The 15982-nt window shown below is 40.3% G+C and overlaps 1 protein-coding gene across 10 annotated transcripts in view; it reads right to left on the bottom strand.

Annotated features, from left to right (window-relative positions):
* tpk1 (thiamin pyrophosphokinase 1) overlaps positions 1–15982 on the bottom strand; it is a 79635-nt gene that overhangs the window by 35685 nt on the left and 27968 nt on the right. For all 10 annotated transcript variants that reach the window (XM_036934625.1, XM_036934632.1, XM_036934629.1 and 7 more), the window contains 1 exon segment: positions 14076–14148. In XM_036934625.1, coding sequence (XP_036790520.1) covers positions 14076–14148 — 73 coding nt within the window.

Here is a 15982-nt window from a genome sequence, read left to right as displayed (position 1 = left end):
AGGGGAGGGTGCGGGGGAGAGAAGGAGGAGGGCGGGGGAGAGAGAGGAGGGGGCGGGGGAGAGAGTGGAGGGGTGTGGGGGAGAGAGGAGGGGTGTGGGGGAGAGAGGAGGGGATGGGGGAGAGAGGAGGGGATGGGGGAGAGAGGAGGGGATGGGGGAGGTGAGACAGACAGATACAGAGAGAGACAAAAAGAGCAGAAATCCCTCTTCTTTATTCTGTAAATAAGTCTCTGAGCTCTCTCAAACTCAGCGTACCCCCACACACAACGTTCCAGTGAATGCCCCTAAACGGTAGTTAGTTCCAGGTGAGTTCCTGCTCGCAGCAGGAATCACACAGCCTTTGTTCTATTCATGTCAGCTCACACACTCTTTCACTGCCCCGCTCCGTTTTATGCCTCCTCCATCCCCTGATGAATACTTTTATCCCTCTCTCCCTCCTTCCCCTCTGTCTCTCTTTCATTTATGTAGAGTTATGCACATCTCCTGAAACACCTTAAAGTCCCAAGATGTCTTGCACTATTCTCTCTAACATTACCATAGTTTGTGATTCTCTGAGCAACATTATAATAAATCCAACCCTATTCTCTATAACATTACCATAGTTTGTGATTCTCTGAGCAACATTATAATAAATCCAACCCTATTCTCTATAACATTACCATAGTTTGTGATTCTCTGACCAACATTATAAGAAATCTAACCCTATTCTCTAACATTACCATAGCTTGACATTCTCTGAGTAACATTTGAATAAATCCAACCCTATTCTCTAACATTACCATAGCTTGTGATTATTTCTTAGTAATATTAGAATAAATCCAACCCTATTCTCTATAACAGTGGTTCGCAAACTTTTATAGTCCCGTACCCCTTCAAACATCCAACCTCCAGCTGTACCCCCTCTAGCACCAGGGTCAGCGCACTCTCAAATGTTGTTTTTTGTCATCATTGTAAACCTGACACACACACACACACACACACACACACACACACACACACACACACACACAATACGATACATTTATAAAACTAAATAATTACTGTGAGTTTTTGTCACAACACGGCTCGTGGGAAGTGACAAAGAGCCCTTATAGGACCAGGGCACCAATAATAATATAATAATAATCAATAATTTTGCTAGTGAGGGCCGAGAATCCAGTCACACATAGGTACGTGTTTGCAAAGGGCATCAGTGTCTTAACAGCGCGATTTGCCAATTCAGGATACTCTGAGCACAGCCCAATCCAGAAATCTGGCAGTGCCTTCTGATTAAATTCAATTTTCACAAAACCGCTTGATGCAATTTCGATGAGGCTCTCTTGTTCAGATATCGGTAAGTGGACTAGAGGCAGGGCATGAAAGGGATAACGAATCCAGTTGTTTGTGTCATCCGTTTTGGGAAAGTACCTGCGTAAATACACACCCAACTCACTCGGGTACTTATCACTATATCACATTTGACATTGTCCGTAAGCTTGAGTTAATTTGCACACAAAAAATCATACAATGATGGAAAGACCAGTGTGTTGTCCTTGTTAATGCAGACAGAGAAGAGCTCCAACTTCTTAATCAGAGCCTCAATTTTGTCCCGCACATTGAATATAGTTGCGGAGAGTCCCTGTAATCCTAGATTCAGATCATTCAGGAGAGAAAAAGCATCACCCAGATAGGCCAGTCGTGTGAGAAACTCATCATCATGCAAGCAGTCAGACAAGTGAAAATGGATGCGTCATTTTGGACAGATAAGATAAATTAAGGGTGAGACTGATTTTCTTAAAAACAACCTCCAATTGGGGAAAGTTTACTTTTAGAAAGTCCTGTTCTAGGAACAGGTCACGCATGTTATAGATACCAGGATGATGAAAGCGATTCCAGAATAAGATCCTGAGGTACTATAGAGAAACTAGGACATTGTCCTGAAGTAATACCATGGGTTACAATCATAACAAGGCAGTGGTTAGAGCATTGGGCCAGTAACCAAAAAAGGTTGCTAGATCGAATCCCCGAGCTGACAAGGTCATTCTGCCCCTGAACAAGGCAGTTAACCCACTGTTCCTAGGCCATCATTGTAAATAAGAATTTGTTCTTAACTGACTTGCCTAGTTAAATAAAGGTTAAATAAAAAATGTAAAAATGACAATTATGCATGAGCTATGTTAAGAGTTACCAGGACAGTGTCCTGATGAAAGTGTTCCAGGATAAAGTCCTGAAGAAATAAGAAAATATTCCTGCAGGTAAGGAAAACAAATACGAAAAATATACAAAAAAATGTAAATAGTAGTTATTAATCATTGTACTGGTAAAACAGTTGGTTTTGATTGGGAAACCAGATATAAATTAAAACCCTACACGGAAATGTGCATAGGAGGAACTACCATGTGGGTACAACATTTAAATTACATAGAGCAATTATAAAATATTTAGATGGAGAAGAAATGACTCTTTTCAAATTACAAGAAAGGAAGACGTTTCTAACCAACTACGGTTTGTTTTGTGTGTCTGTTTTTGTTTCCTGAGTGTGTGTATTGATGAGAGATTTATATTATGGATGGATAATTGACCCTATCAGTCTGACTGGCTGCACAGTGTGATCGAATAAAGGAACACATCCTCCAGTAATAAAATTGGCAGAAGTTCCAGTATTGTTTCTAATACAAGGTATCAAAACCGTTACCAATTAAAAGGCACAAATACCATAACTACACTCTGGGGAATTGGGTATCACTACCTTAGAAAATTGTTAAATTGGCATATACAGTGCCCTCCACTAATATTGGCACCCTTGGTAAATATGAGCAAAATGAGCTGTGGAAAAAAATGGGATCTGAGACCATTCCTCCATACAGAATCTCTCCAGATCCTTCAGATTCCGAGGTCCATGCTTGTGGACTCTCCTCTTCAGCTCATCCCACAGGTTTTCTATGGGGTTTAGGTCAGGGGACTGAAATGGCCATGGCAAAACCTTGATAATGTGGTCAGTGAACCATTTTTTGTGTAGATTTTGAGTGGTGCTTTGGATCATTGTCTTGCTGGAAGATCCAACCACAGCCCAGTTTAAGCTTCCTAGCAGAGGCAGTCAGGTTTTGATTTCATATCTGCTGGTACTTGATGGAATCCATGATACCATGTATCCTAAGAAGTTGTCCGGGCCTTTGGAAGAAAAACAGCCCCAGAACATCAAAGATCCACCACCATACTTCACAAACTGGCTTAATTTTGCAGCAGCTAATGGAGATCCATAATGCATTCAAATACAGTGGGGATGAGGTACTTTTCTACGTGGATATCTTTCTGTCTACGCCAAACCCACCTCTGGTGTTTGTTTCCAAAAAGCTCTATTTTGGTCTCATCTGACCATAGAACCCGGTCCCATTGAAAGTTTGGCAAACTGTAGGCGCTTGAGTTTGTTGTTGATGACAGCAAAGGTTTTTTTATGGCAACCCTCCCAAATAACTAGTGGTTATGTTAACTAGGTGGCATCTGATCATAGTTTTGTAGATTTTCTGACCCCATGACCCAACTAACGTCTGCAATTCTCCAGCTGTGATTCTTGGAGATTTTTTGGCCACTCGAACCATCCTCCTCACTGTGCATGGGGTCAATAGTCTTCTTCCAGGCCGATTGTTAACATCTCCAGTTGCTTTAAACTTCTTAATTATTGCCCTGATAGTGGACATTTTCAAACTTTGAGCTATTTTCTTATAGCCATTTCCTGATTTGTGCAGTTAAACAACCTTTTGTCACACATCATTACTATATTCTCGGATCTTTCCCATAGTGATGGATGACTATGGGAACTTGGCCTGTGTGTCACCTCATATTTATACCCCAGTGAAACAGGATGTCATGGCTTACCACTTAAGTGTTCCTAATCACTCAGGTGAACTTAAAAACATAAAAAAATATGAATGGGAATATACGTGAGTTAGATTTTACTCATAAGAATTTCTAGGGGTGCCAATAATTGTGAGAAAAATATTTATTTCACATACATTTTTTTTTCAATCATTTTACTTCAATGAAAGGTTTGATTTTTGAATGAAAGACCAAGAGGATAAACAGCACATTTATACTTTTTTAACAGCCCGTTTTGCTCATATTTACCAAGGATGCCAATATTAGTGTAGGGCACTGTATTAGAGAGGGCAGTGTGTGCTCTAAAAAGTCAGAATTTCCAAAACACAAAGTAGTAAAATGTCGAAGTAGTAATTTGCTATGCTAGCAAGAGGCTGCAAAGCAAAAGCATTAACTTCCGGTAGACATGCAAAGCTCAACTAAAAAGTTATCATTTGGTTACAGTATACTGAAATGAACTAATAGTATGGTATATAGTATATACTCATTAAGCATGTAGTATATAGTATATTAGCATGGGTATTTGAACACAGCTTGGGTATGTGAGTACATTTTACAGATGCACAATCGAGAGCATCCTGTCGGGCTGGTTCGGCAACTGCTCTGCCCACAACCGCAAGGATCTCCAGAGGGTAGTGTAGTCTGCACAACGCATCACCGGGGGCAAGCTACCTGCCCTCGAGGACACCTACAGCACCCGATGTCACAGGAAGGATAAAAAGATTATCAAGGACAACAAACACCCGAGCCACTGCCTGTTCCCCCTGCTATCATCCAGAAGGCGAGGTCAGTACAGGTGCATCAGCGCTGGGACCGAGAGACTGAAAAACTTTCATATCAAGGCCATCAGACTGTTAAACAGTCATCACTAACATAGAGTGGCTGCTGCCAACATTCAGACTCAAATGCCAATTTAATAAATTGATTTAATAAAGGTATCACTTTAAATAACGGCACTTTAAAAATGTCTACATATCCCACATTACTTATCTCATATGTATACACTGTATTCTATACCATCTACTGCATCTTGCCTATGCCGCACGGCCATGGCTCATCTATATATTTATATGTACAGTTGAAGTCAGATATTTACATACAGCTTAGCCAAATACATTTAACTCATTTCCTGACAATAATACAAGTAAAAAATTCCCTATCTTAGGGCAGTTAGGATCACCACTTTATTTTAAGAATGTGAAATGTCAGAATAATAGTACAGAGAATGATTTATTTAAGCTTTTATTTATTTCATCACATTCCCAGTGGGTCAGAAGTTTACATACACTCAATTAGTATTTGGTAGCATTGCCTTTAAATTGTTGAACTTGGGTCAAACGTTTCGGGTAGCCTTCCACAAGCTTCCAAAAAATGTTTTGTCCTCCTGACAGAGCTGGTGAAAGTGAGTCAGGTTTGTAGTCCTCCTTGCTCACACATGCCTTTTCAGTTCTGCCCACAAATGTTCTATGTGATTGAGGTCAGGGCATTGTGATGGCCACTCCAAAACCTTGACTTTGTTGTCCTTAAGCCATTTTTCCACAACTTTGGAAGTATGCTTGGGGTCATTGTCCATTTGGAAGACCCATTTGCGACCAAGTTTTAACTTCCTGACTAATGTCTTGAGATGTTGCTTCAATATATCTACATAATTTTCATCCTCATGATGCCATCGATTTTGTGAAGTGCACCAGTCCCTCCTGCAGCAAAGCACCCCCACAAGATGATGCTGCCACCCCCGTGCTTCACAGTTGTTCTTCGCTTGGAAGCCTCCCCCATTTTCCTCCAAACATAACGATGGTCATTATGGCCAAACAGTTCTATTTTTGTTTCATCAGACCAGAGGACATTTTTCCAAAAAGTATGATCTTTGTCCCCATGTGCAATTGCAAACCAACTTTTTATGGCAGTTTTGGAGCAGTGGCTTCTCCCTTGCTGAGCAGCCTTTCAGATTATGTCAATTTAGGACTTGTTTTACTGTGGATATATATACTTTTGTATCTGTTTCCTCCAGCATCTTCACAAGGTCCTTTGCAGTTGTTCTGGGATTGATTTGCACTTTTCGCACCAAAGTGCATTCCTCTCTAGGAGACAGAACGCGTTCCCTTCCTGAGCGGTATGATGGCTGTTGGTCCCATGGTGTTTATACTTGCGGCGTTCAGGCGTTTGGAAAATGCTCCCAAGGATGAACCAGACTTGTGGAGGTCTACAATTTTTGGCTGATTTCTTTTGATTTTCCCATGATGTCAAGCAAAGAGGCACTGAGTTTGAAGGTAGGCCTTGAAATATATCCACAGGTACACCTCCAATTGACTCAAATGATGTCAATTAGCCAATCAGAAGCTTCTAAAATCAAGACATCATTTTCTGGAATTGTCCGAGCTGTTTAAAGGCACAGTCAACTTAGTGTATGTCAACTTCTGACCCACTGGAATTGTGATACAGTGAATTATAAGTGAAATAATCTGTCTGTAAACAACTGTTGGAAAAATTACTTCTGTCATGCACAAAGTAGATGTCCTAACCGACTTGCCAAAACTATAGTTTGTTAACTAGACCTTAGTGCTGCTTTTGATACCATCGATCACCACATTCTTTTGGAGAGATTCGAGACCCAAATTGGTCTACACGGACAAGTTCTGGCCTGGTTTAGATCTTATCTGTCGGAAAGATATCAGTTTGTCTCTGTGAATGGTTTGTCCTCTGACAAATCAACTGTAAATGTCGGTGTTCCTTAAGGTTCCGTTTTAGGACCACTATTGTTTTTACTATATATTTTACCTCTTGGGGATGTCATTCAAAAACATAACACTTTCACTGCTATGCGGATGACACACAGCTGTACATTTCAAAGAAACATGGTGAAGCCCCAAAATTGCCCTCGCTAGAAGCCTGTGTTTCAGACATAAGGAAGTGGATGGCTGCAAACTTTCTACTTTTAAACTCGGACAAAACAGAAATGCTTGTTCTAGGTCCCAGGAAACAAAGAGATCTTCTGTTGAATCTGACAATTAATCTTAATGGTTGTACAGTCGTCTCAAATAAAACTGGGAAGGACCTCGGCATTACTCTGGACCCTGATCTCTCTTTTGACGAACATATCAAGACTGTTTCAAGGACAGCTTTTTTCCATCTACGTAACATTGCAAAAATCAGAAACCTTCTGTCCAAAAATGATGCAGAAAAATGTATCCATGCTTTTGTTACTTCTAGGTTAGACTACTGCAATGCTCTACTTTCCGGCTACCAGGATAAAGCACTAAATAAACTTCCGTTAGTGCTAAATACGGCTGCTAGAATCCTGATAAGAACCAACAAAAATGCCAGTGCTATCCTCCCTACACTGGCTTCCTGTCAAGGCAAGGGCTGATTTCAAGGTTTTACTGCTAACCTACAAAGCATTACATGGGATTGGGATTCTCTGCCCTCAACCCTATTACAGGGGCTGAGTCACTGGCTTACTGGTGCTCTTTCATGCCGTCCCTAGGAGTGGTGCGTCACTTGAGTGTTGAGTGGGCTGAGTCACTGATGTGATCTTCCTATCTGAGTTGGCGCCCCCCCTTGCTGGGTGCCGTGGAGGAGATCTTTGTGGGCTATACTCGGCCTTGTCTCAGGATGGTAAGTTGGTGGTTGAAGATATCCCTCTAGTGGTGTGGGGGCTGTGCTTTGGCAAAGTGGGTGGGGTTATATCCTTCCTGTTTGGCCCTGTCTGGAGGTATCATCGGATGGGGCCACAGTGTCTCCTGACCCCTCCTGTCTCAGCCTCCAGTATTTATGCTGCAGTAGTTTATGTGTCAGGGGGCTAGGGTCAGTTTGTTATATCTGGAGTACTTCTCCTGTCTTATCCGGTGTCCTGTGTGAATTTAAGTATGCTCTCTCTAATTCTCTCTTTCTCTCTCTCTCAGAGGACCTGAGCCCTAGGACCATGCCTCAGGACTACCTGGCATGATGACTCCTTGATGTCCCCAGTCCACCTGGCCGTGCTGCTGCTCCAGTTTCAACTGTTCTGCCTGCGGCTATGGAATCCTGACCTGTTCACAGGACGTGCTACCTGCCCCAGACCTGCTGTATTCAACTCCCTAGAGACAGCAGTCGTGGTAGAGATACTCTTAATGATCGGCTATGAAAAGCCAACTGACATTTACTCCTGAGGTGCTGACTTGCTGCACCCTCGACAACTACTGTGATTATTATTATTTGACCATACTGGTCATTTATGAACATTTGAACATCTTGGCCATGTTCTGTTATAATCTCCACCCGGCACAGCCAGAAGAGGACTGGCCAACCCTCATAGCCTGGTTCCTCTCTAGGTTTCTTCCTAGGTTTTGGCCTTTCTAGGGAGTTTTTCCTAGCCACCGTGCTTCTACACCTGCATTGCTTGCTGTTTGGGGTTTGAGATATCAGCTGATGTACGAAGGGCTATATAAATACATTTGATTTGATTAACAAGAAATTTGTGGAGTGGTTGAAAAACAAGTTTTAATGACTCCAACCTAAGTGTATGTAAACTTCCGACTTCAACTGTACATATTCTTATTCATTCCTTTACATTTATGTATATAAGGTAGTCATTGTGAATTTGTTAGATTACTTGTTAGATATTACTGCACTGTCGGAACTAGAAGCACAAGCATTTCACTACACTCACATTAACATCTGCTAACCATGTGTATGTGACCAATAAAATTTGATTAGATTTGATATTGATAGAATGTGTACGTCTGCTTGGACGGCAGGTTTGACAACTGTTATCAGCATGGATATTGCAGGGGTAGCAGAAAAATAACCGAAGCGTGTGTGGGGTGATTGGTCATTCGAAAAGTGAGTGTAGGGGCAATATTTGTTAAATTCATGACATGAAAGTATAGGGAATTCACTTACCCTAACCAATGAAACTGGAAACTCTTATGGGATTTTCTCTGTCTGGTTAACACATTTAAATAAAATAGCACATATGGCTTGAAAATTAGTTTTTTCCCTCAGTAAGAGTTCGAAAGAATAACTTGTAATGACGTAAGAAACCAAATGAGGGTTTCCATCAAATAAAAAATCATTGCGGAGTAAATGTGACATAATGAGGGAAAATATGATCTACTTTTATTGACCTTGCCAGATCTGTTTCCAAATCAATGAATGTCGATTCTACTCTATGACTGCTAAAGAAATACTTGGATGAACTTTAAGGTTATTTTCTGGTAATTGTGTCATTATTATGTATCAGATGTTAAGACAACAAACCATTATAATTGGGTTATTTGCGGGATTTACTGGTCATTTCAATAGCAGTGGGTCCATGTTACTGACTGAATTGAAGTTGTGGGCAGAAAGAGGCTCAAGTATTGTGAACTATTTTAACTTCCATCGAAATGTATCTTTTCCCTTAGGAATTGGCTGATGTATTTTGTGGATTTGGCGCATTACATGTTAAAACCTCTTAAGGATCTGACCCTTTTTTTCAAAGGTTTTCCTAAAATGGCATACAAAAATCTAACTGCCTGTAGCTCAGGACCTGAAGTAAGGATATGCATATTTTTTATACCATTTGAAAGGAAACACTTTGAAGTTTGTGTAACTGTGAAATTAATGTAGGAGAATAGAACACATTAGATCTAGTAAAAGATAACACAAAGGAAAAAACTTTTTTTTTTGGTACCATCATCTTTGAAATGCAAGAGAAAGGCCATAATGTATTATTCCAGCCAAGGCGCAATTTTGATTTTTACCACTAGATGGCAGTATGTGCAACGTTTTAGACTGATCCAATGAACCATTGCATATCGGTATTTATTTTATTTTATCAAGACTGCCCAAATGTGCCTAATTGGTTTATTAATTGGTTTATTATTATTACATTTTCAAGTTCATACTTGTGCACTCTCCTCAAACAATAGCATGGTATTTCTTCACTGTAATAGCTACTGTAAATTGGACAGTGCAGTTAGATTAACAAGAATGTAAGCTTTCTGCCCATATCAGAAATGTCTATGTCCTGAGATTTTTTTTTGTTACTTACAACCTCATGCTAATCACATTAGCCTACATTAGCTCAATCGTCCCGCGGGGGGACACCGATCACATAGAGGTGATCGGTGTCTTCTTTGGGATAGGGGGCAGCATTTTCACTTTTGGATGAATAGCGTGCCCAGAGTAAACTGCCTCTTACTCAGTCCCAGATGCTAATATATACATATTATTAGTAGTATTGGATAGAAAACACTCTGAAGTTTCTAAAACTGTTTGAATGATGTCTGTGAGTATAACAGAACTCATATGGCAGGCAAAAACCTGAGAAAAAATCAAAACAGGAAGTGGGAAATCTGAGGTTTGTAGTTTTTGAACTCAGCCACTATCGAATACACAGTGGGATATGGGTCATTTTGCACTTCCTACGGCTTTCACTAGATGTCAACTGTCTTTAGAACATTGTTTCAGGCTTCTACTGTGAAGGGGGGCCGGATGAGAGGGGATTGAGTCAGAGGTCTGGCAGCAGCCTCGATCTCAGTCAAGCGCATTTCACATGAGAGGTAGCTCTCGTTCCATTGCTTTTCTACAGACAATGGAATTCTCCGGTTGGAACATTACTGAACATTTATGATAAAAACACCCTAAAGATTGATTCTATACTTAGTTTGACAAGTTTCTACGACCTGTAATATAACTTTTAAAACTTTTCTTCCGACGTTCGGCTGAACCTGAACCCGTGTTTGGATTTGTTTACCAAAAGCCCCAACAAAAGAAGCTATTTGGACATAAATTATTAACTTTATCGAACAAATCAAACATTTATTGTGGAACTGGGATTCCTGGGAGTGCATTCTGATGAAGATCATCAAAGGTAAGTGAATATTTATAATGCTATTTCTGACTAATGTTGACTGCGCAACATGGCAGATATTTATTTTGGCTGGTTTGGGCTCTGAGCGCCGTACTCAGATTATGCTTTTTCCGTAAAGTTTTTTTTTAATCTGACACAGTGGTTGTATTAAGGAGAAGTGTATCTAAAGTTCCATGCATAACACTTGAATTTTCATCAACATTTATAATGAGTATTTCTGTGAATTGATGTGGCTCTCTACAAAATCACAGCATGTTTTTGAACTACTGAACATAACACCAATGTAAAATGAGATTTTTGGATATAAATATGCAGGTTATCGAACAAAACATACATGTATTGTGTAACATGAAGTCCTATGAGTCTCATCTGATGAAGATCATCAAAGGTTAGTGATTAACTTTATCTCTATCTGTGCTTTTTGTGACTCCTCTCTTTGGCTGGAAAAATGGCTGGGTTTTTCTGTGACTTGGTAGTGACCTAACAATCGGTTGTGGAGCTTTCGCTGTAAAGCATTTTTGAAATCAGACACTGTGGCTGGATTAACGAGAAGTGTATCTTTAAAATGGTGCCTAATACTTGTATGTTTGAGAAATTTGATTTATGAGATTTCTGTTGATTTGTATTTGGCGCCCTGCAATTTCATTGGCTGTTGGTGAGGGGTTGGCGAGGGGTTCCGCTAGTCCTAGACAGGTTAAATAGAATGATTAATTGTGCAAAATGTATTCGTAGCCGGAGGCTAAGTACATACGGAGACAGAATGCTTTCATAAGAGTGTGCCAAATGATAAGTGACCATCGCTGTACATTCATACCCTAGGGTGAGGGTAACTTGACTACTGTATTTTCAAGCTTCTACATCTGAAAGAGCTCAGTGGTGATTGGAATTCGTTTGGATGGGTTCAGTCATTATTTGGTGTTATGGGTGCAGCTTGTCCATAGGCCATGCTCATGGCGGGGGTTCTGTAAATGGTGCTCCCAAAGTAGAGTTAACGGTCTACCGTCATGGTGACCCTGTGGCAATATGGATAGTCTCAACGAAGCTATTGCCTTGTGTGTGGTGATAAAGTATGTACTGATGTTTGAATTCATGTTTCTTTCCCCTTTCTAAGAATGAATTGCACTCTATGAAGTGTTGAAACTCAATGACAACAGAGGTAATTTACAATTGTAATGTACTAAGTGTAAGAAAGTATTTTATTTTCCCTCATGTTAATGCTTGTTTAATGGAAATGCTTGTAAGTCATTTTCTATTAGGTTGAGACTTAGTCTCAAAAGGGAGGAAATGTCATGGGAAAGTACACAATTAGTCATGCTATCCCGTGTTTTACTGCTTAAAGAATAGCCTCTTGTTAAATGCTAGTGTTTTTTCTAACCTGATACAAACTTGTATTGGTGTGACCTAGTCATAAGACTGGGCTTACAGCTAAGAAACGTTTGGGTGCAACCGCAGCATGTAAAATCCTGTGGGTTTACTATCTACAGAAAGTCACATGTATGGAACCTTGCAGAAAGGAGTATGATATAGTGTTTGCTGATGTGAATGCAGTTAGACGGTTGAGTCCTCGGGCTATCAACCTTGTGCTATCTTAAGTTTACACAGACAACGAATTACCTTTTACACACTATCTGCTGACTGCCACATATACAGAAAGGGGTTGTATGTATTTTCTCTCTACAAGCATTGAACCGGCACTGTTTGTTGAGCTTTTCAACTATACACTTTTGAGTGGGAGGTTGATACACCATTTTTGTAAATCTTATGATAAAGTGTTTGAAAGAATCTGCACTCTCTCTTCCTTTTGATTAGATATTCCACGACAACCATTAGTGGAATTCCTGCGAGAGAGTAACGGTTAATGTGATTGGATGTTAATTATTTGACTAGGCTACTGTATTTGACATTGTGTTGTTATTTCGCTGAACCCTAGATGGTTAAATGTTATTTTTGGCAATGAACTGAGGCTACTCAAGCAAGAAAAAAAACTCCCCCAAATGTATAGCCCAGTTGTAAAATATAAATGGACTGTTTGAAAATGTGTTTAATTTTTTTTTTTATATGAATCCCATTTTTATTTGGCGTACCCCCGACGGCATTGCGCGTATTCCTGGGGTATTCTCTGAGTAATATTATAATAAATCCAACCCTATTCTCTAACATTACCATAGCTTCAGATTCTCTGAGTAATATTAGAATAAATCCAACCCTATTCTCTAACATTACCATAGCTTCAGATTCTCTGAGTAATATTATAATAAATCCAACCCTATTCTCTAACATTACCATAGCTTCAGATTCTCTGAGTAATATTATAATAAATCCAACCCTATTCTATAACATTACCATAGCTTCAGATTCTCTGAGTAATATTAGAATAAATCCAACCCTATTCTCTAACATTACCATAGCTTCAGATTCTCTGAGTAATATTAGAATAAATCCAACCCTATTCTCTAACATTACCATAGCTTCAGATTCTCTGAGTAATATTAGAATAAATCCAACCCTATTCTCTAACATTACCATAGCTTCAGATTCTCTGAGTAATATTAGAATAAATCCAACCCTATTCTCTAACATTACCATAGCTTCAGATTCTCTGAGTAATATTAGAATAAATCCAACCCTATTCTCTAACATTACCATAGCTTCAGATTCTCTGAGTAATATTATAATAAATCCAACCCTATTCTATAACATTACCATAGCTTGTGATTCTCTGAGTAATATTATAATAAATCCAACCCTATTCTATAACATTACCATAGCTTCAGATTCTCTGAGTAATATTAGAATAAATCCAACCCTATTCTCTAACATTACCATAGCTTCAGATTCTCTGAGTAATATTATAATAAATCCAACCCTATTCTCTAACATTACCATAGCTTGTGATTCTCTGAGTAATATTATAATAAATCCAACCCTATTCTTTAACATTACCATAACATAATCCAGGTAGATACTGGAAGGTCATGTGTTTTTTATTGGTTTTCTTTTCTCTACATAGTGATTGGCCAGTTGTCCAAGTCAGTCTCTGATTAGAAGGAGCAGAGTACTGTGGGTGTAAAGAACCAGAGCGATGTACCTCTAATATCACTACCATAATATAATGCATACAGTGAATAATGGGTGATCAGTGTTAAACTGGGCTCATTCTCCTAGATGACAGAGAACACTGCTATTTACATGACTCATCATGGCTGAGTCATCATGGCTGGGTGCCTACTCCTCGTCTCTCAAACACTCAGGGTGTCATCTCCATTTCAAACAGTAAACACTTATGTACCCTGGGCTCTGAACACAATCGCACACTGTGTGTGTGTGTGTGTGTGTGTGTGTGTGTGTGTGTGTGTGTGTGTGTGTGTGTGTGTGTGTGTGTCACCTTCTCTGTGTAGAAAGCTTTGACCTCTGCAGTAATAGAATCAAAGTCCCCACTGATGTAGTCTGGAAGAAAACTAGATGAGAGAACAAGAAAAATAAAGAGAGAAGAGGATTTTGGAAAGGGTCAGTTTGGGAAATATGGGGGTCCGTATATATATACACAGAAAAGTAGTTGGACAACCCTGCAAATTTGTGGTTTCGGCTATTTCAACCACACCCGTTGCTGACAGGTGTATAAAATCGAGCACAAAGCCATGCAATCTCCATAGCTGCCACCTTTCCAACAAGTAAGTTCGTCAAATTTCTGCCGTGCTAGAGCTGCCCCGGTCAACTATAAGTGATGTTATTGTGAAGTAGAAACGTCTAGGAGCAACAACGGATCAGCCGCAAAGTGGTAAGCCACAATTGCTCACAGAACAGGACCTCCAAGTGCTGAAGTGAGTAGCGCGTAAAAATCACCTGTCTTCGGTTGCAACACTCTCTACTGAGTTCCAAACTGCCTCTGGAAGCAACGTCAGCACAATAATTGTTAATCAGGAGCTTCATGAAATGGGTTTCCATGGCCGAGCAGCCAAGTGTGGCTGGAGTGGTGTATAGCTCGCCGCCATTGGACTCTGGAGCAGAGAAAACGTGTTCTCTGGCATGATGAATCACGCTTCACCATCTGGAAGTCCGACAGACACATCCGGGTTTGGCAGATTCCAGGAGAGGGCTAGCTGCCCCAATGTATAGTGCCACTGTAAAATTTGGTGGAGGACGAATAATGGTCTGGGGCTGGGAAATCTTAACGCTACAGCATACAATGACATTCTAGACGATTCTGTGCTTCCAACTTCGTGGCAACAGTTTTGGGAATGACCTTTCCTGTTTCAGCATGACAATGCCCCTGTGCACAAAGCTAGGTCCATACAGAAATGGTTTGTCGAGATCGATGTGGAAGAACTTGACTGGCCTGCACAGAGCCCTGACCTCAACCCCATCGAACACCTTTGGGATGAATTGGAATGCCGACTGTGAGCAAGACCTAATCGGCCAACATCAGTGCCCGACCTCACTAATGCTCGTGGCTGAATAGAAGCGTGTCGCCGGAGCAATGTTCCAACAACAAGTGGAAAGCCTTCCCCGAAGAGTGTAGGCTGTTATAGCAGCAAAGGGAGGACCAACTCCATATTAATGCCAATGATTTGGAAGGAGATGTTCGACGAGCAGGTGTCCACATAGTTTTGGTCATGTTGTGTATATAAAACTATATATACAGTGCCTTGCGAAAGTATTCGGCCCCCTTGAACTTTGCGACCTTTTGCCACATTTCAGGCTTCAAACATAAAGATATTAAACTGTATTTTTTTGTGAAGAATCAACAACAAGTGGGACACAATCATGAAGTGGAACGACATTTATTGGATATTTCAAACTTTTTTAACAAATCAAAAACTGAAAAATTGGGCGTGCAAAATTATTCAGCCCCTTTACTTTCAGTGCAGCAAACTCTCTCCAGAAGTTCAGTGAGGATCTCTGAATGATCCAATGTTGACCTAAATGACTAATGATGATAAATACAATCCACCTGTGTGTAATCAAGTCTCCGTATAAATGCACCTGCACTGTGATAGTCTCAGAGGTCCGTTAAAAGCGCAGAGAGCATCATGAAGAACAAGGAACACACCAGGCAGGTCCGAGATACTGTTGTGAAGAAGTTTAAAGCCGGATTTGGATACAAAAAGATTTCCCAAGCTTTAAACATCCCAAGGAGCACTGTGCAAGCGATAATATTGAAATGGAAGGAGTATCAGACCACTGCAAATCTACCAAGACCTGGCCGTCCCTCTAAACTTTCAGCTCATACAAGGAGAAGACTGATCAGAGATGCAGCCAAGAGGCCCATGATCACTCTGGATGAACTGCAGA

This window comes from Oncorhynchus mykiss, chromosome 11 (genome assembly GCF_013265735.2).
Source record: "Oncorhynchus mykiss isolate Arlee chromosome 11, USDA_OmykA_1.1, whole genome shotgun sequence".
NCBI classification, from domain to species: domain Eukaryota; kingdom Metazoa; phylum Chordata; class Actinopteri; order Salmoniformes; family Salmonidae; genus Oncorhynchus; species Oncorhynchus mykiss.
Note: the sequence above shows the minus strand (reverse complement) of the source record. Positions and strands in the feature narration are given on the sequence as shown.